The 25556-nt window shown below is 42.4% G+C and overlaps 1 protein-coding gene across 1 annotated transcript in view; it reads right to left on the bottom strand.

The window, feature by feature from the left end:
* ZFAT (zinc finger and AT-hook domain containing) overlaps positions 1-25556 on the bottom strand; it is a 224205-nt gene that overhangs the window by 159483 nt on the left and 39166 nt on the right. Inside the window, exons 2-3 of the mRNA XM_017499885.2 lie at positions 20364-20540; positions 1796-2047 (exon numbers count right to left, since the gene is read on the bottom strand). Coding sequence (XP_017355374.1) covers positions 1796-2047; positions 20364-20540 — 429 coding nt within the window. The remainder of the gene's footprint in view (positions 1-1795; positions 2048-20363; positions 20541-25556) is intronic.

The following is a 25556-nucleotide window of genomic DNA, read 5'->3' as shown; positions in this document are numbered from 1 at the left end:
GAGAGAGACAGCGAGTGTGCAAGCACACACAAGAGGGTGGGGGAAAGACTGTAACCCAAATCCGGTGATTAACAAATCACCGGAAATCAGAGCTTCAGGTTCAGGGGAGGTCCATCCTAATCCTTCCTCTTTCAACCATCTCATTTCTAAAATTGTCTTTATTTCCCAAAAGGACTTTAGGTTCTGAAACATGATGCGGATTATTCTGAAATGACAGCATTCACGGCCTACGGCTCTCACACAGCAATTACTCAGGCTCCATCTAGGGACAGCTCCACCTCCTTTGATCTTCATGGGTTATTTTCATGAGCCCGTGCAACCCCACAAGGTTTTACATCATTGCCTTGAGAGTTCTTTAGGAGAGGGAACAGTGTCTTGTATTTTCTACAACTTGTGCAGACGTTGGCAATAAGCCTTGGCCACCAACCTAGATGTTCCATAAATATTTGTCAATGCATTACTCAATAATTCATCTGCACTATGATAGGGTTTTGCAAACCAAGAGTCTTGCTCATTGTAGGGAGGCATTTATAGTGAAGAATTTAAGAATAGGGGTTCAGAGTAGGACGGCCTGGGTTCAAAGGCCAGGTCCCTTACTAACTAAAGGACCCTAGACAAATCACTCACTCTCTCCTGGTCTAAACGCCCTTACCCATGAGGCAGGAAGGATGACAGCAGTGCTGGATCCACGTGGCTATGAGCAGCTCACTGTAATAGCTGGCATTTACTCAGAGCTTTTGATACGGCAGGTACTGTCATAAGTAATTTACAAGTCCTATCTCATTTCATCTTCAAAGTAATGATAGGAGACAGTACTGCTTTTATTCCGATTTTACAGATGAGGAAACTGAGGCAAAATGAAGTTAATAAGTGCTGAAGCTGGGATACAAACCCAGACAAAGCCACAACCCAGAGCCCATGTTCTTAATGAGAACTGCATAACATGCTTAGCACAATACAAAACAGAGAGAACTTAACACGGGGTACAGTTTGAGGGCTTTAAAAATGGCACAAGGACCCAACAACAACAGAAACCACAGCAGAGGCCCTCACCACTCTGGTACAGCCTTGCTATTTCATTCTTCCTGCGAAGGTCATCTGCAGACAAGCTACCCCACAGTGACTTCATTCCCTGCTCACATTCATCTGCATTTCAGCCTCTTTCAGAAGCTGCTTCAGAGCTGAAGCCTAGTCAAGAACATATCTGAAGGAAGCACCCGATAGTCTTTATTTTCCTCAAGGATGCCCACAGAAATCTAGTCCTCAGCCACCACCAGCCAATCAAGGTCCCTCACAGGAGCCCTGAGGATCCTCATCTCCACACTTCAGCCCACATGGCCCCATCCATCCACTAAGATGTCCTTCCTTCCTTTAATTCAATGCCACCCAAACTGGGACACCAGATTCGTTCCTGACTTTCCATCAGAATGCTTTCTCCTGCTGACAATTTGTTACCCAGTAACACGATGCATTTAAAACCTTGTCTTCTTTCCCAGAACAGAAGCTCAGCAAAGGTAGAAAATGCGTTTTACCAACCCTGCAGCCCTCAAAGCATCTAGCAAAGCAGCCCCATGACCTGCATGCCATGGGCATCAACTCCCAGATGACACATCACTTCAAAGATTACCTACAGCAATAGTCAGTCATCATTAGGAAAATAAGCACTTTTCCAGATGGGTGAGATCTGAATAAATATATGCTATTTCCAAGTAATAACCGACCCAGTGAAACCTGATATTAGCAGATACACCTCTTCATAGGAAATTGACATGTACAGCCCTTTGGCAGCTTTTACCTGCTTCTCCTTCCTCCTCACCCAAATTCAGCACGATAATGCAGATGTGCTTCCGCAGCTGGCGCGTGTTGGAGAACTTTCGACAGCACTTGCTACACTCCAGGCTGCTCGGAGGCAGGCTGTTCCCTTCCTCCAGAGCCAGTGGGCTGTCCTCCGTTGGACTCACGATGTTTTCTGCCAGTTCCTCTTCTGCACTGGGCTTCTTCGTGGACCCCTTAGGCCTGCCTCTCTTCCTCTTCATGACCAAAAACTCTACCGAGGAAACAAGAAGGCACAGTGGAGTCACGTGAGACAGCAGTGCAGGGCTCACGTTCACACTCCAAGTGTGAGGCTATGTTCAGGTTTCACATTTTATTAAAAATGAAAAATTTGAGGGGATTCCAGAAATTAACAGCTGTATTATCTTTGGTGCTAATATCATTGTATCTGTGTACTAGTGGGTAAACAATTTTCTAATGTTCTGCGTCAAGGCAACCAGTTTATCAGCATCTCTGTACATCCTTCTTCAACAATGCTGGGAGGATCTGAAGTTGTAGCTGTCAACCCCCTATTCACAAATCCTGCCCCTTGTGAAGCACTGCTTCCACTGAAATCCAGTTCTCAGAAACTGCTTAGGGACTTCTTTGCAAAGTGTTCTCAAAGGCTTCTGAGCTTGTCATGCCCTTAATGAGTTACACAATTATTCAGATTATTTCAAGGAGTCATAATTATTAGAGTCAAATTGTCCTGGCAAAAAAAAAAGTAATTACAATCTAAAGCCATAAATTATAGGACTAAGAACAATAACAATATTTTTACAGTTTCCTAGCGACCTAGTGATTTTCAATGGCATGATCACAGCTGCTTTAGAGTAAGTTTAAAATCATTTTACAACTTGTATTTCTTCTCAATTAGTGTTAATTTTTAAGGCATTCATCTCTGGAATGAAGGTCGGAATTAAGAGGGGTAAGCAGGGCAGGGAGGAAAGCATTTCATCCCGTTGTGTGAAGGTGGAGGGGTATGGTCTTCAAAGATGAGACCTGAGAGATGTCCCTGAGCAAGGCCAACCAGAGACCCAGCAGCCTAGCTAACATCTCCAATGCCAGCCATCTGGCTGGCGAAGGTGTGGCATTTCAGCAACCCTCTTTGAACCTGAGCATTAAGGCAGAGAAAGGAGTCCTAGATTCTCACACCATCTTGGGTACACATGCATCTGCAGAATCGGGATGTCTCTCAGGTCCCTTCCTGCTCTCTCTAAGGCTGTGGCTCTGCACAGTAAGACTCCAGCCACTTCATCTACTGCTACTACCATGAGGGCAGGTTAAGTAAGTCACTTGTGCTCACAAATCACAGAGGCCACAGGGGCAGAGGGGAGCAGAGATGGGCAGGACAGTCTGGGGCAGAGTCTGCGGGGATACAACAGCCTGACCACAGGGAATCTGGACAAAGGAGCCTGCCTTGGTATGGCGTTCCCATTAGGGAGACCAGGCACGAATGAGGCAAGAGATTTGCTGGGAAAGGAGGGCCCTTGCTGGAACAGAGCTTCTACTGAACTACAATGCCGCTGGTATGTGAGTCAGCCTTGGCTGAAAGATCCAAACCAGAGCCCTGCACCAGGGCAGCCAGCGAGATTCCTGCCTTCACTCTATCTCTCTGGGGCATGGTGGGGAGGGGAACACAAGGGATGACAAGGTACTTAATGATAGGAGGGCAAACCAGATAAAACAAGGGGCACAGGTCCTGGGAGCCTTCCCTAGATTTAAACAAGGAGAACAAAGGCTGTGTTTCCAGGAAATCAGTTCGTGTGCACAGGAAAAGAGAGGGAAGAAATAGACGGTACAGAGTGAGAACAAATCATTTTCCTCAGACTCTTTAAAACTTTTCTCCTTATTATTCTTCACACCAATGTGCACTTGCACGACCTACTGAAGCAGCAATTAATATCAGAGAAGCAGAATTAACAGAGGCTATAAAACACCCACCTCATATCATGTCAGTGGAATTCCAGAAACAGGGTGCCTAACAGTTGACTGAAGTCTGTGGCCCAGGTCTAACCCCAGTGAGACTCGGCCATCCCGCAGACAAAAGCCACTCCTCCAAAATGCTCTACCAGGATGCCGTTGTGTAGTGAAGAATTAACTTTACCCAAAGAGAAGTCTGGCCTTTGCCCTTGGCTACAAGGAGGTGATTTCTAGGCCCCCAGATTCCCCTCCTGATAGGAGCATCTCTGTTTGCCCAGGGACTTTGGCCACTAGACAAACAATGGGATTTATGATGGGGACTTGGGAAAATTAAAGGCATCGGTCAGAACCTACAGGAGAGATAGGGACTAAAAGGCAGCATGTGGGCAGGGTGTCGTGGGGTCCTAGTAAAAACCTGGGATACCAAAGCTCCAGTGAGCTCCCCTGATGAGAAATACTCCCGGTCCCTCCATGGAGGGACCGAAAGCTCCACATCAGGAACCTTCCCAGTCTGCGACTTTGCCCACATACCTCTCTTCCCTTAACTGGCTCTCTGATTTGCATCCTTTGAGTATAATCAAATTATAATCATGAGGACAGGGCTTTCCTGAGTTCTGTGAGTTGTTCTAGCAAATTATCAAAGCTGAGAGAGGCCACAGGGAACTTCCAAATCTGTAGTAATAAGAAAGAAGAAGGGGTGGCCCAGGAGACCCCCCCAAACTTGTGGCTTGGGCGGACTTGGTCGTGTTGAGGAGAATTGTACCCTTGAGTTTGGCAAACTTACTGTCGGGTACCCAGTGTTCTCTCCACACAGACACAATGGAGCACACAGAGCCGCAGTGTTTGCACTCGCCTGAGCATAGCACAGCATGCGGTACAGCAGCCATCATGAATTTCCCTTTCCCCAGACTGGAGACTCCTCGAAGGCAGAGTCCCTGTCCTGATTGCTCTTTATCCCCCTCAGCACCTAACCTGGTGCTCTGCATGGCAGGCAGCCAGCAAAACTGGGTGAATTAAACTGATGAGCAATGCACAATTAATTCCACGGCAAGGAATAAATAAAACTGGCCTGAAAGCTTTGGAAAACCTCAAACATGATGGTGACAAAACTAATCTTCCAGCTTGCTGCATCCATAATTCAGAGCCTCAAGACCAATTAGCTCGCTAAAAATGAAATATTCATAAATGAGCTTAAATAATTTAAGCTCTGAAAATGAGCTGCTGCTGTCAACTACCCACATTTTATGGCAGAGCTAAGAATCTTGGAACTGGGCAAAGAAAATCATGTAACCTCTAAATCAAAACATTTCAGTGGAGTTAGCTTTAATTCCTCTTCCTCCCACTGAATTCCTTGAATTAATCTGTCACTGAACTCTATGGACTTTGCCCTAAAGATGTCTCTCCAATAAATCCCCTCTCTGTTCACAAAGCAATCTCACCACCCGGATGCCTGCACGTGGTGTCCAGATTCCAGCCTCCTGCTCTGGGCTTTCTCTGCCTCCATCCCTAATCTGTCATTCATTTACTCTAGAACCTTCCATCATTCTGAATGACTTTGCCCACAACTCTCAGGCCTGGCCTTCCAGGTCTTTTAGCACATGATCCAACCCTAACGTATTGACATACACACACCATACACACACAGAGTGCCTCTACCTCCACCTTCCTCCCCCTTGACTGCTCAGGGCAATTTTCTACACCTCTCCAAATATACACAGATAATCCCTGTCTCCTTTCACTTACCTGTACTATTCTCCCCACCTGTGACCACCTCCTTCATCACCAATCAGACACAAAGCCCCAATTCAAATCCTGACATGTCAGTTCCAGTTAAGACCTCAGTGCCTCCTTCATGAGGCGTTACCAGTTAAGTGAGCAGGATGACCATTCCCACAGCTTGATTGGAATTACAGTGTCAGCCACACACACGTGGGGTGTGTATGCGCCCATACCACTCCCTAAGTGTTTCTATCTTTCCCCACCTTTCATTACAAACCCTGAAGTCTGAGCTGGCCTTTTAATTCTTGGGTCGCACAGCGTCTTGAACAGAGCTCGAGTAGATACAATTAATAAGTAAACACTGATCCATTGTTTGATGATAGGAGAAGAAACATCTGGAGAAGAAATCATTTCCTGTATCCTAAGTTTCCAACAGGAAGAAAGGGCTGAGCCACAGTGCCTCTTAACCCTGCTCTAAATCCATAGTTTCAAGACAACTTCCTCTTTGCCAGAAAATCACCCTTGCAGATCCAAGGCCAAAAACTGGCAAGGTGCAGAGAATCAGCCAAAAGATCTCTAATTCAATCAAAACAAAACATGAGCATTAATGCAAAAAATAGCCCAACATTATCAAAAATTTAATAACGTAAGCCCTTTATTTGTGCATCACTCAAGTTTGCACTTTCCCAGCAATTATCTCATTTTATCCTCATAAAAACCTTAAGAGATGGATGTAGCCAACAGAATGTCCTCAGTAGGAGAAGAAACAAGCGGCACAACGGTTCAAGTGGCTTGGCACGTTTTCCAGGGCCAGCTGCTGAGCATGCAGAACTGGAACTGGGTTTCCTTATCCCCAATCAAAAATGCTTCTACGGAATCATATACCCCTGAGGCACGGATAAGAAATGGTCAGCTCTAGACACATTAATAGAGACAATCTGTGCTCTGCAGAGAATGCTGGCTTGGAGCGGGACCTACCTGGGATCAAATCTCTCCTGAGCCTCAGTTTCCAATGTGAAAAATAAACACAAAACTGCCTCTATTTTATAGACTCACTACTGGCAAAAGTAATCCATTACAATGCTGAGCACAGAACTCAGGAGGTAACTGATGAATGGCAACTGTTTAATATTATGGCCAGAGTCATTAAGATTCTGACTTAGAATATCTCTTTTAAGAAACTATGATCCTCCCAGCCGGTCCACAGTTAGATAATATGATTCCTGACGTACATGCACTCTCATTCATTCTGACTCAATATGCATTTTTTCCTTAAGTTCTTCATTTTAAAATAGCTCTCACACCAAGAAAGCCAATACAGAATTAAAGGCACACAAATTTTATTATGTCTAAAAGCCTGGATACGGCCAGCCTCCCAGAACTCACACAGGGCAGCTCAATCTCTAGTCATACCAACTTGAGAATTTCGGAAAATCCGGAAAGACTAACATTTTAAGGCCCTGACAGTCAATCTCTCTGACATTTACTTCCAAAGCTCAGGAAGCAATAGGGGAGACAATGAATTATTTATCATAAACAAGGAACACAAGCCTTTTAGGTTTATGAGGAATGCAACATCCCCTTTGCAGGGACACACTTCATCCTGTTCCACAATCCCAGGCACCGGGGAGGCTGAAGCCATCTCAAGCCTGCTCCTTGTAGCTTTACCAGCCATATCGTGGAAATGCCACGTAACTAATAATTATTAAGCACATACATCTCAGGCACCATGCTAAGCACTTCACATGCATGTCCTCATTTAATCCCCAAGGAAGGCATCAGTATGATATCCATGATATAGTCGAGGTCACTGAGGCTTAAGAAGATTAACTAATTTGCTTCAAGGTCAGGGGATTAATAAATGGCAGGGCCAGGACTTGAATCCAGACCTGTTTGCCTAAAAGTCAGTGAACTTCATACCCATGTCATAGCAAGTCCTTTGGACAGTTCAATTAATATCCAAGCACAGAAATGACACACTTTGACTTCTTCACTAAGTTCTGCAGGAAAAGAATGATAGTCTCATGCAGTGACAAGCTTCAGCATGACCCAAAAGTATATGGATATAAGGAACAGGAGGGTATAATGTGTATCAGGCAGTCACAATAGACTACGGCATCACTTATGAACATGTACTTGTCTCAGAACCTATGAAAAAGGCCAGTATCTTATCTCCCATTGACAGATGACAAAAGTCACAGCCTGGAGGGGCCATGCCACTTGCCTAAGCCCAGAGCAGAGCCTCAATGCTGTGGTGCAGGCTGTGCCCTGTGTAAGGGGGTGACTGGAGGCTCACCAGGGCCAAATTCCACTAGCCAAGCTATGTGCTCCAGCACCCACTGCATCAGCCCTGAGAACATTTTATGTTTGTTCACCCAGAAAGATCTCCTGTTACTAACTCATCCCCCCAGAATGGGGGCACCTTTTGTAATCTGCACAAAGGTCCCTGTGTGCCAGCCCAGGCCCCATCAATCACATGAAATCTCCAGGAACAGAGCCTAAGTCTGGTTCCAAGACGTGTGCCATTTCCACGGCATTGTGCTGTTGACAAGGGCAGATTAGAGGGCTCAAAGTTCCTACAGGCACTCAGAATGCCTTGATTCATGGTAAATGCCCAGAAGAGGGAACATACAGATTTAAACATAGACATCACCTGGGAAGCCTCCTTTGACCCTCACATTAGAGGAAGTCTTAGCAGCCTGAACTTAACCATGCAGAAGCACTCACCCTGCTGCACTGAAACTGCCTTTTTGCCTATTTGCCATTCACCAGTCAGGGGGCCACAGTCAACAGCCTGTGGGCCCCTCCTGCAGCACCAGCACCTAGCACAGCACCCAGACATACAGCAGGCACACAACAAACAATTAACAACTAAAGAGATGGAAAGGGGGAGGGGAGAGGAAAAGAAAGGTAAGAAGAAGGGAAGAGTTTCTACAGAGGGTCTGACATGAGAGAGAAAATGGAAGAGCCAAAACAAGGCTCTCAGGAGACCCATGTACATTCTTCCTCAACGGCCCTAGCCTGCATCAGGATAAATGAACGCATGAGCACGCACACACACTCTCACACACACATGCTCACACACACCCATATACAAAATCATACACATGCACACTCACACACCTATCCATATACACAATCATACACACACAAGCACCCATACATATAAGCACACACTCACATGCACACTCACCCACATGCCCATGTACACAACAACATGTACATGTGCGGTCACAAATGTACCATATACACAATCTCATACACACGTGCACTTACACATGTGCCCACAACCACACACAGCACACTTACAAACATGCCCATCTTCACAATCACACACACACGTATACTCACAATGCGTCCAGATATGCAATCACACGCATGCACACTCACATAAGCCCTATATACAGTATCACACATATGCACATTCACACACCATCTAATACACAATCACACACATGTGCACATTCAAACATGCCTATATACACAATCACACACATACACACAAACACACCCATATACACACACATGTGCCCTCACAAGCAGACCCATATACACACACACAGATATGATCACACACTCACATGCGTGCACACACACGCACACACACACACACACACACAAAAGAGAATGAGCTTGGTCCATGAAATTTATTGTTGGATCATAGCCAGAAGTTTGATAAGGAAAAAAGGAGGAAAATTAAAGGTCTTTGTGTAGACCACTTCCTACATGAGCAAAAAAGATTAAAAGGCTATAAAATAAACCAGAGGATTTCAGTGCCTTCATGTTATAACGAGAGACTAAAACAATAAATCAATTACTACTCAGTTAAAGGTTTAATGAAACCATTTCAAGTATCTCTCAACTTAAAATGAATTGTGAAGGTTAAACCTGAATGAAAATCATTAGAGAGAAACTAAGCCTCTACAAGCCTCAAATTTTATGAACTTTCACAAAGAGAAAAAGACTTGAAGTTCATGACTTTTTAAAAAAATGTTGTCGTGTTAAGAGGCTGAGTTTAAGGAATTAACACTTTTTAAAATTAAACTACATAGACAAAAGTTGTTTAGCATACACAACAAAAAAAAGAAAATATATTCAAGAATAATTTAAGTGAAAAGTAAATTATATAATAAAGAAAAAGTAATTTATAAAAGTAGACTCAATAATAAGAATTTGATAATTCCTGGACTACACAATAACATGCAAATAACATCAAACCAGCTGGGCCTAAATCCCTTTCTCTCACTTACTAAATAGGTAATCTTGAGTATGTTATTTTAACTCCTCTGAGTCTCTAAGCCACATATTCCTCAATTATAAAATCTGGGCATCAGCCAGGAAATAGATGTGAACAACCCTATAAACCAACATATTCTAATACATATACTGAACATGCCACCTAGCAAGAAAAGAATGCAAAGTATTCTCAAGTGCACATGAAAAATTCCCCAAAACAGACCACATGTTAGGTCATAAGTCAAGTCTCTGTAAATTTAAAAGAACTGAAATCATTCAAGTATGTGGAATTAAATTAGAAATAAAAAGAAAGAAATTTGGGAAATTCAAAACTTTATGAAAATTATATGGTAATCTTAAATAGTCAATGGGCCAAAAAGGAAATCATAAGGGAAATTAGAAATACTTTGAGATGAACCGAACAAAAACACAATATACCAAAACTTACAGGATGCAGCAGAAGCAGTTCTAAAAAGAAAGTTTATTGCTTACATTAGAAAAAAAGAAAAATCTCAACTAAACAACATAACTTTACAACTCAAGGAATTAGAAAAAGAAGAATAAACTAAGCCCAAAGTTAGCAGATGGAAGGAAACAATAGAGTGGAGCAGAAATAAACAAAATAGAAAAAGAATTTTTAAAATCAACAAACTAAGAGCTTGCTTTTGAAAAGATAAACACAGCTGAAAAACCCTTAGACTAATCAAGAAAAAAAGAGAGGCCACAAATGAATTAAACTATGAATAAAAATGGATACATTATAAATGATACCACAGAAATACAAATGATCATAAGAGATTATATCAACAATTATATGCCAACCAACTAGATAATCTAGAAAAAAACTGATAAATCCCTAGACTCACACAACCTACCAAGACTAGATCATAAAGGAATAGAAAATCTGAATAGACCAATAACAAGTAAGAAGACTGAAACAGCAAACAAAATCTCCCAACAAAGAAAAGCCAGGACCAGATGGTTTCACTGGTGAATTCTACCTAATATTTTAGAAAGAATTAATGCCAATCTTACTCAAGTGCTTTAAAAAAAAATAAAACAGGAGGGAATATCTACAAACTCATTTTGAAAGGACAAAGCTAGACAGACACTACAAAAAAAAAAAGACCCAAAAAAAAAAAAAAAGTGTAGGCCAATATTCCTGATAATGCAAAAATACTCAAAAAAAAAATACTAACAAACCAAATTCAATAGAACATTTAAAAAAATTACACATCCTGATAATGAGGGATTTATCACTGAGATGCAAGGCTGGTTCAACATATGCAAATAAGTAAATGTGATATATAACCTTTATAGAATTAAGGACAAAAATCACACATGATCATCTCAATAAGTATGAAAAAAGGTTTGACAAAATTCAACAACCTTTCATGATAAAACCTCTCAAAAAATCAGATAACAAGGAATGTACTGCAACATAATAAGGGAATGTGCTTCAACAACTGACAGACCCACAGCTAACATAATACTCAATGGCGAAAAGCTGAACGCCTCCTCCCAGATCAGGAATAAGACAAGGTACCTACTCCCACCACTTATATTCATCCTGGCATTGGAAGTCCTAGCCAGAGTAATTAGATAAGAAAAAAATAGAAAGCACACAAAGTAAAAAGGAAAGAGTGGAACTGTCTCTGCTTGCAGATGACATAATCTTAGATATAGAAACCCCTAAAAGATTCCATCCAAAAGCTGTTAGAATAAATGTATAAAGTTACAAGATACAAAATCAACATACAAAGATCTATTGTGTTTCTATAAAAAACAACAATCTGAAAAAGAAAACAATCCCATTTACAATAGCATCAAAAAGAATACTTAGGAGTAAATGTAATCAAAGTGAAAGATCTGTATACTAAAAACTATCAATGAAAGAAATCGAAGATATCCCACGTTCATGGATCAGAAGAATTAATATTGTTAAAATGTCCATACCAACAAAAGCAGCCTGTAGATTCAATGCACCCTGGGAATCTAAGGTAAAGCATGGCGACTATAATTAACAATACTGTATTGGATACTTAAAATTTGCTAAGACATATCTTAAATGTTTTCACCACACACATATGAAAATAATGGTAGCTACGTGAGGTAACAGATACATTAACTAACTTGATTGTGGTATCATTTCACTATATATATGCATAACAAATTATCACTGTAAACTTATACAATTTTGTCAATAATACCTTAATAAAGCTGGAGAAAGAAAGAGAGAGAGAGAAGGATCTGAAAGAAATATCTCACATCAATAGCTTACACTTTGCAACTTAAGGAAAAANAAAAAAAAAAAAAAAAAAAAAAAAAAAAAACCAGAAGCAAACTAAATCCAATACAAGAAGGAAAGAAATAATAATGCCTAGAATGAAAAGAGATTAAATAAAATATAGAAAACAAAGAGAAAATCAACAAAACCAATGTTTTTCAAAGATTAAGAAAATGACAAACCTTGAGCTAAACTTACCAAGAAAAAACAGCTAAGACTCAAATTGCTAAAATCGTTAGTGAAAGGGAAAACGTTACCATTTAACCTTACAAAAATCAAAATAATTATTAGAGATTATGAACAATTGTATGTCAACAAATTAGACAACCTAGATGAAATGGAAATTCTGTAGAAAGACAAACTACTGAATGTAATTCAAAAATAGCAAATATGCATACACCTATAACAAGAGATTGAATCAGTGGAAAAATAAAAAGCCCAGGACTAAATAGTTTTACTGGTGAATTCTACCAAATATTTAAAGAAGAATTAACATCAATACTTAAAAATATTCCAAAAAATAGAAGAGGGAACACTTCTCAAGTCATGCTACTAGGAGGCCACTATTACCCTGAAACCAAAACCAAAGACATCAAAGACTCTAGACCAGTATCTCTTATGACTACAAATGCAAATATATCTAACAAAATACTAGGAAACTGAATCTAGCAGCACAGCAAAAAGATTATGCAATATGACTAAATGAGATCTACCCCCAAAATACAAGGGTGATTACATCCTAGCATGTAAAAATGTATCAATGTAATATATCATATTAACATAACAAAGAGGAAAAAACCACATGGTCATCTCAACAGACTCAGAAAAAACATCTGACAAAATCCAACACCATCTAATGATTTAAAAAATAAACAATACTCAACAACCTAAGAATAAAAGGAGCTTCCTTAACCTGATGAAGAACATCTAACACACACACACACACCCCATCATACTTAATGGTAAAAGACTGGATACTTTCTTCCTAAGATCAGTAACAGAACAAGAATGTCTACTCATCATTTCTATTCAAAGCTGTACTGGAGTTTCTTGCCAGGGCAATTAGGCATGAAAATAAAATACCAAGAATCCAGATTAGAAAGAAAAAAGTAGAATTACCCCTAGTCACAGATGACAAGATTATATGTATAGACTCCTGAGAAGTACACTAAAAAACTAATAAACACATTTTTAAAGGTTTTTTTAAAAACTAATAAAGTTCACAAGATCTAATAAACAAGTCCAGCAAAATTGCAGGATAAAATATCTATGTATAAATAACAGTTGCACTTATAAACTAGCAATAAACAACCTGAAAATAAAGTATGAAAACAGTTCCATTTATAGTAGCATCAAAAAAATAAAATACTTAGGAATTACAGTAACCAAGGAGGTATAAAACTTGTACATTGAAAAATACAACACACTGTTGAAAGAAATTAAACAAGACCTAAATAAATGGAAATATATCCCATGTTCATGGATTGGAAGGTTTAATATTGCTAAGATGGCAATAGTCTCTGAACGCATCTTGAAATGGCTTGGCTCTGGGTCCCCACTCAAATCTCACCTCAAATTGTAATCCCCATAATCTTGACTTGTCAAGGGCAGGACCACGTGGAGGTAGTGGGATCATGGGATTAGTTTCCCCCATGCAGTTCTCATGATTGTGTGTTCTTATAAAATCTGATGGGTTTATAACTGTCTGGCATTTCCCCTTGCTTGCACCCACTCTGTCCTGCTGTCCTGTGAAGAAGGTGCCTGCTTCTCCCTTGCCTTCCACCATGACTGTAAGTTTCCTGAGGCCTCCTCAGCCATGTAGAACTGTGAGTCAATTAAACCTCTTTTCTTTATAAATTATCCAGTCTCGGGTATTTCTTCACAGCAGTGTGAGAATGAACTAATACAGATCTAACGCAATCCTTAACAAAAATACAACTGACTTTTTTTGAAGAAATAGACAAGCTGATCCTGAAATTCATACGGAATTGCAAAAGACCCTGAAAAGTCAAAACAATCTTCATAAAGAAGAACAAAGTTGGAAGATTCAAACTTCCCCATTTCAAAACTTACTACAAAGTTATAACCATCTAAACAGTATAGTATTGACATTAAACGAGACATATTGATCAATGAAATAGAATTAAGGATCCAGAATTAAACTCATATATTTATACCCAATTGATTTTTGACAAGGGTACCAAAAGCAATCCTACTCCTTGGTATATATCCAAGAGAAATGAAAACAAATATTCATGCGAAAACTCGTAAACAAATGCTCACAGAAGCACTAACCAATAGCTTAAAAGTGAAAACAACTCAAATGTCTACCAACAGAAGAATGGCTAGACAATATGTAGCATATACATGCAATGAATTATCACTCAGCCATAAAAAAAGAATGAATTATTGATACATGCTATAATATGGATGAATCTTGAATGACTGCTTAATGAGTGCAGAGTTATTTTTGGAGCAATGAAAATGTTCTGGAATTAGGTAGTTGTAGAATTTGTGCAATCTTGCAAACATAGTAAAACTATTGAATTTTATATTTTAAAATTGTTAAAATGGCAAATTTTATTCCATATGAATTTTATCAAAAAAAAGCTAAAAAAAAAGTAGTGACCTGAAAAATGGATCAGAAGTAAATACTCAGAATGCAGCACAAGATAAAAGCAAAGAAAACACAAAAGTTAAGGTAAAGGTATAGAAAAGAACTAGCAAACATTTAAGTCTCAGAAAGAAAGGCAGAAAAATAATGAAGCAAAAGCAATACGAAAAGGCAGAAGAGTTTAAACTTTTCTAAAATGCATAAAAATCATAAATCTATAGGCTTATGAAGACCAACCAACATCAATGTAATTTATTTAATCCTTCCTGCCTAGATGCATCACAGTGAAACTTCAGCAAACCAAAAACAAAGCGACTGGGGAATAATAATGCTTAAAATCAGCTTGACAGCTAACATCCTATCGACAACAATAAAAACAAGGAGACAATGAAATAATATTTTCAATGTGCTGAAATGAAAAAAAAAATCAATCTAAAATTCTATCCCCAAGAAAAAATATATATTAAAAATAAAGACAATAGGCTGGGTGCGGTGGTTCATGCCTGTAATCCCAGCACTTTGAGAAGCCGAGGCAGGCAGATCACTTGAGGTCAGGAGTTCAAGACCAGCCTGGCCAACATGGCGAAATCCCATCTCTACTAAAAATACAAAAATTAGCCAGAAATCACTTGAACCCAGGAGGTAGAGGTAGCAGTGAGCCAAGATCATGCCAATGCACTCCAGCCTGGGCAACTAAGCAAGACTTCGTCTCAAAATAATCATAATAACAATAAAGACAATAATTAAGACCACATCAGACAAACAATAACCAGAAGAGCTCATGATCAGCAGTTCCATTCAGATTTCTTTACAAAGAAATCTAAAGAGTATTCCATAGCAGAAAAATATGCATCCATGGATGGAGATGGAGTAGATGGAGATCCAAGGACTGAAGAGCCAGAGAGTAGTAAATATGTAACTAAATCTAAATGAACACTTACTGTATAAAATAATCATTATCGTGCATTGTGAGGTTTAAAATCAGTATATATAGATTCTCTAATAACAAGTGTTAACATTTTCTATACAAAGAGCTCCTACAAATCAATAAAGAGCAAACAAAAACATAGACAACTGATATAAATAGCAATTCACAGATGTGTAAAACATTAATGGTCAACCTCACTAGTTACCAGAAAAATGCAAATAAAAATAATATTTCATTTTTTGTCTGTCAAATTGGCAAAAACTCTTTAAAGTAAGATAACACCCTTGGGTTGATGTGGATACGGAAAAACAGAAGATCTTAGATCACAGTGAGAATAAATGGATAAAACCTTTCCAGAGAGCATTCTGATAAAACCTAGCAAACTTTTAAATTAACATACCCTCTACACAAGCAATTCTCCTAGGAATATAGCCAATGTGAATACACAATGCGCAACAATATTTGTGACATTTATTGTAATATTGTTTACAACAGCACAAAATTAGAGAGAAGATATATGTCACCAAAAAAGAAAAGAAAGGTTAAGTAAATTATGCATTATCCACAGAAGGAAATACCATACCGACATTGAAAAAAGTTAGGACTACAAATAATAAAATATTGTGTACTTGAAATTTGCTAAAAGAGCAGGTCAGGTTTTCTGATTTTTGTTTTGAAACAGGGTCTCACTCTGTCACCCAAGCTGGAGTGCAGTGATGCAACCACAGCTCACTGCAGCTTCAACCTCCTGGCTCAGTCTCCCAAGTAGCTGGGATTACAGCTATATACTTACCACTGTATCTGGCCTTTTTTTCTTTTTTTTTTTTGTGGTAGAGACAGGGCTCTATTATGTTGCCCAGGCTGGTCTCAAACTCCTGGGCTCAAGTGATCCTCCTGTCTCAACCTCTCAAAATGCTGGGATTACAGGCATAAGCCATCATATACAGCCAAAAAAGAACAGATCATCTCACAACACACACACACACACAAGTTAACTACATGGGGTGATAGATACATTAGTTAGCTTGGCTGTGGCTTCACAATGTATACATATATCAAAATATCATATACGCCATAAATACTTAACGATTTGTATTTGTCAATTATACCTCAATAAGACTAAAAAAAAAAATTAGAAGACATATTGGAACTAAAATGAAGAAATATCCAGCATATACTGCTGACATTTTTTAAGGCTGCAGAACATATATTATGATCCCATTTTTGTTCCTTCTTGAATAACAATGCAATAACAAACAGTGTATTTATGTTTACATATGCAGAGAAAAAGGTCTGGAAGTTCATTTAATTGTTAGCAGCATTATTTCTAGAATTTGGAGGGCAGTTAAGAAAATGTGCTTTCCCCATTTCATATTGCTTTAATTTTCTTTTACAGCAAGATTTCAGCGCCGGGCGCAGTGCCTCATGCCTGTAATTCCAGCACTTTGGGAGGCCAAGGCAGGTGGCTCACCTGAAGTCAGGAGTTCGAGACCAGCCTGGCCAACATGGCAAGCCTGTCTCTACCAAAAATACAAAAATTAGCTGGGCATGGTGGTGGGTGCCTGTAATCCTAGCTACTCGAGAGGCTGAGGCAGAAGAATCACTTGAACCCAGGAGATGGAGGTTGCAGTGAGCCAAGATCACGTCGTTGCACTCCAGCCCAGGTAACGAGAGTGAAACTCCATCTCAAAAAAAATCACTCTTATAATTGGGAGGAAAAAAGTATAAAGGAAAAGTGTAATTGCTTTGATGGGTTTACCCACATGGTATATTCACCCAGGAGAAGCACCAAAGGCTGTCTGGAGGGGTTAAAGGAAGTTTTACAAGTGCTGGGTTAAACCCACACTTGTCTGACAACAAGCTCATATTTTTCACACTGCTGAATACTGCCACCTCCTTTCATTCATGCATTTGCCAACCAGACACTGGAGGACACCTACAGGAAGCCAGGTATGGGTTCACCTGCAACACCACAGAGGGAAAAAGAAGCCAGGGGCCTAGAGGACCTCCAGTTGTTTGGCTACAGAAGGAGCCTACAGTACCAAAAGAAGAGCCCCACCAGTGAACCCATGCTGCCAAGGGCACTTCATAGATGTCAGGGGCTTTATGCTAGTCAGAAGGGTCTCCAGGTCAAATTAGTTTGGGGAGCCCTGCTTTGGGGTAAAGCCACTGAAGTTTCCTGAGCAAAGGGTGACAGCTGGGACAGAGGGAGGGCAGCAAGGCCCCAGGCAAGAAAACAAGGACAAAAAAAGGTAATTCATTCACTGAACATACAGGAAAGGGTCTGTGCCCTGTGCCAGGCTCCACACCAGGACCTGAAGCTAAGAGCTGAACGGCCCAAATCTCTTCCTTGGGACATTTCCTCACAAGCAAGAGAAACACAGAGACAAATGAAAGCACACCCACGAGAGACAAAGGTCTGGAACAAGTCCAGTTATGGGATTCTGGGAGCCCAGTGAAAGGTCCTGCAGCCCTACCTAGGCCCAGAGAAATGTTCCTCAAGGTGACCCCAGGCTGAGTGAGTCCCAGGCACATGCAGGAGTGAACCAGCAAAAACACCTACCGGGGGCTTCCCAGGCAGAGGGTGTGGCCTTTGCATTCAGTTGCTCCTCCACCAGCGGCCTGGGGCCAGTGGCTGTAGATCAGTGACGAGAGAGAGGAGAGGGGCATGGGGGCTGGGAAGGGGCAGGAGCTCAGGACCAGCTCCTGCATGGACAGCGCTCTCTCTCACTAACACAAGTTAGGTACGGAACACTCATAATGCTATGTGAATTCTGCTTTTTCATCATTTATTCATTCCCTATTTACAAAAGAAAAGAAAGGCTGGAAGTGGTGGCTCTTGCCTGTCATTGCAGCATTCTGGGAGGCCTAGGTGGAGGGATTGATTGAATCTAGAAGTTTGAGACCAGCCTGAGCAACAGGATGAAACTCTGTGCCTGCATAAAATACAAAAATTAGCTCGGTGTGGTCGTGGGCGCCTATAGTCCTAGCTACTTAGGTGGCTGAGGTGAGCGGAATGCCTGAGCCCAAAAGGCAGAGGTGGCAGTGAGTCGAGGTCATGCCACTGCACTCCAGCCTGGGCAACAGAGTGAGACTGTCTCAAAAAGAAAATGAAAACCTTAAAAATTAAAATTCCCCTCTTATTCACACCTCATTTAGAAAGAAGAGAATCTTAATAAGCAAAGAACTAAAGGCTTTGCAAGAGCCCCTCTAGAAGTTCTTCCCACATTAATTCACATGGCTTCTATCTGAGACATCATCCATTTTTCTGAGTCCATATACATTCAACCCCAGAGGCAGGTACACAGATTGTCCACAGTTCTTGACTCAAGCCCTCTCTGTGAAGTTACACTCTTTAGAAAGCAAGGCACTGACTGCTCAGCAGGGAAGTGGGCCGTGGGGGATATGGGTGTCACAAAGCTCCTGCCCAGGGGTCGTGACTCACACAGGCTGGGCGGGGAGGAGGGCGCTGAATTGCAAGGCCCTTGGCACCAAGCAGGTTCTGACTCCCAGTGCCCCCTGCAAACTTTCCTCCTCTACCCCCCAACAAAGAGTCTCAAGTGTGTGCTACTGGTTGAGATGCAATTACATATAACTTTCCTCCTCACTCCTGCTTCCTCTAAATGGGGAGAGGACAGGTCTGCTCACAAGGCCTGTGAGGGGCTGAGCCCGCATGGACACACCCACTATTGGCTGATGGTGATGACTGCTGCTCCTTATTCACCACCACTACCTTCAGGTGCTGCACCCTCTTCGTTTCCACTATAACTTGCTGAACTTCCTAACTTCTCAAAAACTTAATCTTCTGTCAGGCATGTTTCTCCGAGAACCCTGAGAATGGCCAGAGGGACTTATTAACCAAAACATTTTTTGTCCGGAATATCTCCTTGTTAATGGTGCCTGACAGATGATCAATAGCCAGCCTATTTAGAAATGCCAGTCTGAATATTCCCAGGCAAGAGCCACTGGATTATTAGTGTGGCTGATGAACCCTGCAATGGGACATGGACTGCTATGTATTGGGTTTCCACACAGGAGACTGGCTGCTGTCCTTTATCACAGAGTTTTGTGAGCATCTTTGCAGCGGTTCCTCATGTACTATATGTTTTCTCTGTCTGTGGGGACCTAATTACAGTGCCTGGATGGTATCTCTGATCCATGCACCTGCTGCATCTGATAACCACTCAGTGAAAGATGTCTGGACACTACAGACAAGATGCATCTCACTTTGCACATCTCAAAGGATCCTGTATGAATCAACGCTTTGCAATCTGAATCCTTGTTCCGGGTTTATGGGAACAATTGGAAAATGCTGTAAGATGATCAGACTTTTTTATTAACCATGTATGTTAGAACAACAGCTTCCATTTATTGTCTTCCATGTGCCAGGCATCAGCTTAGGTGCTATAATTAACTTCATCCTCACAGGCCCCCTTGTAACCAACATATTTCTCTTCATTTGTCCAGATAAGCAAAATGAGGTTTGGAGAAGTAACATCAATGGCTTTAGGTAATGCAGCCAGTAGCTGCTAGGGCTGGATTAAACTCACACTTGTCTGACAATGAGCTCATGTTTTTCACACTGTTGAATACTGCCATCTCCTTTCATTCATTCGTTCGTTCATTCATTCACTTGCCAACCGGACACTGGAGGACACCTACAGGGGGCCAGCTATGGGGATTTCAAAGACACACTCTTATTTGAGCATATATATAACTGGGCAGTTACTGTGACTTCTGGTTTGGAAATGTGGATTTTCTAGGCTTCTACTATGTTCACGGAGCAAATCAATATCAACAAGCGGGTTGGGAGGTGCCCTGCCCCCCACCCCCAGCCTCCTTACCATCTCCAGTCTTGCGTGAGTTGGGGGGTTCAGGTGTACTCAGAGGCCTAAGGGGAATAATAATCTCATCAACATTAACCCCTTCGTCCATGTGCTTCTCTGAAACATGGGAGAGGAGTTCCGACTGATTTGGTGAGAAAAGGTTACAACATTTACACATAAAGATGGCCGTGTTTTCTGTAAAAAAAAAAAAAAAAAAAAAGAAAGAAAGAAAAATATGTTATTTCATCTCCACTTAAACAATTATTACTTCCAATTGCCAAAGAAACTACCGAAAGCTGCCCCTTCTGAGCCATCGCCAGCCTCTGCCAGACTGTGTCCCTCTGGCAGTCACCTCCACAGCAGGCCACTACTTCCATCTTCAGGGAGTTCCAGGGGCCAGAAAGTTCTTTCTTCAGTATCTGCTTCTTCCTTTTTTTTTTTTTTTTTTTTTTTAGTTTTTCTCTCTTTTTCTTTTTTTTTTTTTTTTTTTTTTTGATAGAGTCTCACTCTGTCACTCAGGCTGGAGTGCAGTGGCACGGTCCCAGCTCACTGCAACCTCTGCCTCCCGGGTTCAAGCAATTCTCCTGTCTCAGCCTCCAGAGTAGCTCGGATTACTGGTACGTGCCACCATGCCCAGCTAATTTTTGTATTTTTAGTAGAAATAGGGTTTTACAGTGTTGTCCAGGCTGGTCTCGAACTGCTGACCTTGTGATCCACCTGCCTCGGCCTCCCAAGCTGCTGGGATTACAGGCTGAGCCACGGTGCCCGGCCTTTTCTTCAGTATCTCAAACCTCAGTTCTTCTGAATAGTGTGTAATATGAACCTTCTTGTTACCGAAATCTACTCAACAGCCCAGATTCCAGGATAAGTAAAAAACAAATATGCAACTTGAAAAACTAAATCCTACCCCTGAAATGAATGAACTGCACACTGATGGCCATTAAGTAGTCATGCTAGACGCTCTCAAATTAGGTGCAAGGAAAAATTAACCAAAATAGCATTTCTCAAGAGCCAAGTACCTTTCAATGAAAGGATGGGAATTTGTTGCCTTTTAAAGCCACTTAATTCCTATTTAAAACATTATAATTGTTCAAAAATTTACCAACAGTTCGTTATGTTCATCCCATTATACTAGACAGGAAGACGTAATCAGAGAAATAAAACTCTCGTTTTTCAGACTGATAAAATAATGACAGGCATATACAAAACGTTAAATTCAGAATTCAGTAACAATTAAAAGTCAGATCTTTGTATTATTATTTTTACACCTAGACTGAAATGAAGTGGCTTTGTCCACTGAAAAGGACAATGGCTTTGGAGCCAAAAGACTCAGGTTAAATTCCCAACTCTAGTCACTAAATGCTAGAAAGCTGGGACCTCAGAGAAGCAGTCATCTGTCAGTTGCTGGAATCCATAGGAACTTTGGGGACATGGCTACTCAGCAGCAAGAACCCAGCAGGCACCCAGAAAGCACAGCACTCACGCGGCAGAGCTCTGTACCCACGGTGTGCCCTCGCCCAGCAGCTGGACGGCTGACAATCCACCCCCAGCTCCCCTTGACATCCCCCTCATCAGCCTCCTGGGGACTCTCAACACTGTCTGGAAGTCATACACTACTTTTACGGCATTGACTGGTGATGCTGTACAAATACACGGCAATCACACGAGCTCTGTGCTTTCTGGTGATGGTGAGCAAGTATCTCACCTTCCTCACTCCTCACTCTCAACAGCTGACCTTGCTTCTTATCTCACTGGAAGCAACCAGGAAACAACTGCCTCTACCACCTCTTCCAGCCCACCTGCATCTTCTGCCGTCTCCCGCCTCGCTCCCGCAGGTATGAAGGTGAGCACAGTGAGCGGAGCACAAGGTGTGCAGGTGAGGGCACTGGCCCACCCCAGAGCAGGGCTATCATACCTCTGATATTGCCTGGAATTGCTGGTTCATGGAGATACTAGAAGCAGACCAACACTTCACTTGTGTGATCATTGCTTTCAAATTCTCTAAAGATAGTGCATACCTGATTGCCTGCACCCAGGAAGATGCTCGCACAGCCCTGTGTGGAAAGGTCACTAGGCAAAGGACACATGATAGTTTTTGAGTGTGTAGGACCCTCCCTCTCTGATGATCATTCTTCAGGTCAATGCTTCCCTCTGTACTAGATCTTTCCATTAGCCTATAAAAATTACTCTTATTCTCCCATATTAGAACAAAAACATCTCCTGATCCCCACTTCCCCATCCCATTTCTTTCTCTCCTCTTTACAGTAAAACTCTCCAAACAGAAAGAGGAAATTAGGAGGAAAGGCAGTGAGTAGGCCAACCCGTCCTTGCTGGCATGAAGATGGAGTCCTTGCAAGGCACTGGGGACCCAGGAGCGAGCCCCTCTCTTGATTCAGAAAGGCTTTCTCCATGAACTAGCAGGGAGGTAATAACCTAAAAGAATTATTTCCTACCAGCAACACTGAAATCAAAATTTAACAAAGCAGAACATTGCTTCGTCAATGAAAATCTCTCATGAATACCGCCAATCGATGTTTCTTCCAGGAAATGTTTTATTCCTAAGGAACCCAACATGCTTCCCAAACAAGAGGAGATCAGAGTAACACATTTTTCTTTATATGAGGCCAAGTTGTTTTCAATGTGCTTCCTGCTAATCCTACAATAATCTGATGATTTAGGTAGAAAGGGGTTTGTAATCCCCAGTCCACAGGTGAGGAAACTGAGGCTGAGAGAGGAAAAGCAACTTGCTCAAGTCATCATAGGCAAGGGGCAGGGACCAGATTCTCTCCTACTTGCATTTGACATGAGTTATGTTTAGTTACAGCCCAAGAGCTGAGGTCCTCCAGGTTACAGCTAAAATACTTAGGACTCTACATCCAGCAACATCGGAAATAAAACTCATTACAGACAAGAGCATAATCCCAAAAGCACATATCAACTTCAAATGCATTCATTTCAGGGTCCACTGAGCAGTGACCACAGGTGGGCCCCATCCCAGGCACTGGAGACAGAGATGAATCGGGCACGAGGCCCAGGCCCTGCCACAAGAGGAGGCCACCATCTCACTGGAGAGACAGACATGTCACAGAACAATCTCAAGTAATGGTTTTTACTGAAATTATTTCCCAATACCTCTAAGTATTCTTGGTTCCTAGGGTGCTCTCAGGAAAATGGGAATTATGTGACATGTAATAGAGCTGAACTTCTGGGGACCACAGGACTATTACAAGAGGTCTGCTAGTTCAAAGGCACACCAAGCACTCCCGGAGATGACGTAAACAAAACTATTTTGCATTTGTATATGACAAAGTGTTGGAGGCTACTGGAAATAAACTGCTGCTCAACTGTTCCACACCACCTAAAGTCTGAGGACCCGGGATGGCACCTGGCCTTGGCCATCTGTTATGAATTTGCATAACAGATGTGTCTGTGTGCTCAGCTCTCTCAGGCTGGACCTGGAGCTCCTGAGGTGGAGGCAGAGACAAACACGGGGACCTGAAACGACTCTCACATAACAGAAGGCTCTGCCATGTGATGCAGGCCGTGAGAGTGGAGTGGATCCTGACCTGGACAGGCTGCCACAAACAGGAGAGGCTTCTCAGCCAAGGGACAGCCAGAGCTCAGTGCTACAGGGCAGTGAAACTCCAGGAAGGACAGGTGGGCAGGAGACCTGCAGGCTCAGGCAGGAAACACTCCAAGTGCCAGGGAGGCAGGAGTGAGGGAAATGAGTGGGCCTGCTGACGGCACAGGGACAGAGATCCAAAGGCCCAGCACAGTCACTGAGCAGGCACTGGCAGCTCCTGAGAGAGCCAGGAGTCCACCAGCAGAGCAAAGGCAAGGAGAAACCGTGTCTGCAGGGGCTGGCCCCAAAGGAGAGGCCCCACATGCCTGAGCTGCACCAGCTCCCCTGCGTGTCCACCCACTGGACTCTGCATGGCCCCATCACATGGCTCTCCCTAGAAGGTGAGGTCACTGGAAACAGCATCTGGCTAGTCTTGGTCACCTCGGTGCTCCTGGAGGACAGCAAGTGGCCATGGCGGAATGAGGGAGGGAGAAGAAAGGAGTGCATCGGCACAGGACGGTGGGCCTGACACCCAAGAGCCTGTGCAGGGATGAGGGCAGAGATGAAGGTCTGGACACAGGTCTGCAGAGGAGTGGCCAAGCAGGCATGACACCATCGCTGACCAGACATGAGCAACAACAGAGACAGGGGAGGCTAAGGGAGCAAGGACAGATCTGGTGGGCAGGATCAGGTGGTTTTGGGTGGGACGTCAGCACGCAGATGCCTACTAGGAGCAGGTGGTGCAAGACGGAGTGGGGTTCAGATATAGTGGGGCAGAGAAACAGGGTCAGCACCCAAGGAGGAGCATCAAGCCTAAAGATGGAAGTGCAAGAAGCCAAATCCTTCCAAAGGCCCTGTCTCAGTCCATCCAAGTAGCTATGACCAAATGCCACAACTGGGTGGCTTATTAACAGAACTTTAAACCTCACAGTTCTGGAGTCTGGGAAGTCTGAGATAGAGATGCTGGCAGAATCAATGCCTGGTGAGGGCTCCTTCCTGATTCATAGCCGGCGCCTTCTGGCTGTATCCTCACATGGTGGAAGGGGCAAGGTAGTTCTTTGGGGTTTCTTTTATAAGGGCACTAATTCCATTCACAAGGGCCCCACCCTCATGACCTGACCATCTCCCAAAGACCCCACCTACTAGACCATCACATTCAGGGGTAGGTTTTGATTTGTGAATTTTACAGGGAAACAAACCTTCAGCTCATAGCAAGCAAGAGGCAGAATACCCAGTCCTTAGTGACAGAGAAAGCCCTTAGGGAGAAGGTGGAAGAGAAGAAGGGCTGCTCCTGAAAAACACAGCAAGAATGGGGAGGGCAAGCACTAAATCCAGCCATGAGGAAGACACTCACAAAGTGAGATTTCCCTCACACGGTCACAAAGTCACACAAGGTGGCTGAGATATAGGCAGAGATGTTTAGAAAGCAGGCACCCTCATCAGGCCTGGGGACGGTCTGCTCTAACAAAAGGAAGCATCTTCTGGCCAACTGGGTGACAATGGCCACCACCAAGTACGCACTGGCTTCACCGGGCAAACGACTTTTACCAGCTGACAGTCCTCCAAGCCTTTAAGTAAAAGGCCAGAATCTATATTAAAATTACAAAATCATCAGAGGTCTGGTGAGCAGGGAGGAGAGCGTGCAGATT

Source organism: Cebus imitator, unplaced genomic scaffold (genome assembly GCF_001604975.1).
Source record: "Cebus imitator isolate Cc_AM_T3 unplaced genomic scaffold, Cebus_imitator-1.0 Scaffold13, whole genome shotgun sequence".
NCBI classification, from domain to species: Eukaryota; Metazoa; Chordata; class Mammalia; order Primates; family Cebidae; genus Cebus; species Cebus imitator.
This window is presented reverse-complemented; position numbering and strand designations above follow the sequence as displayed.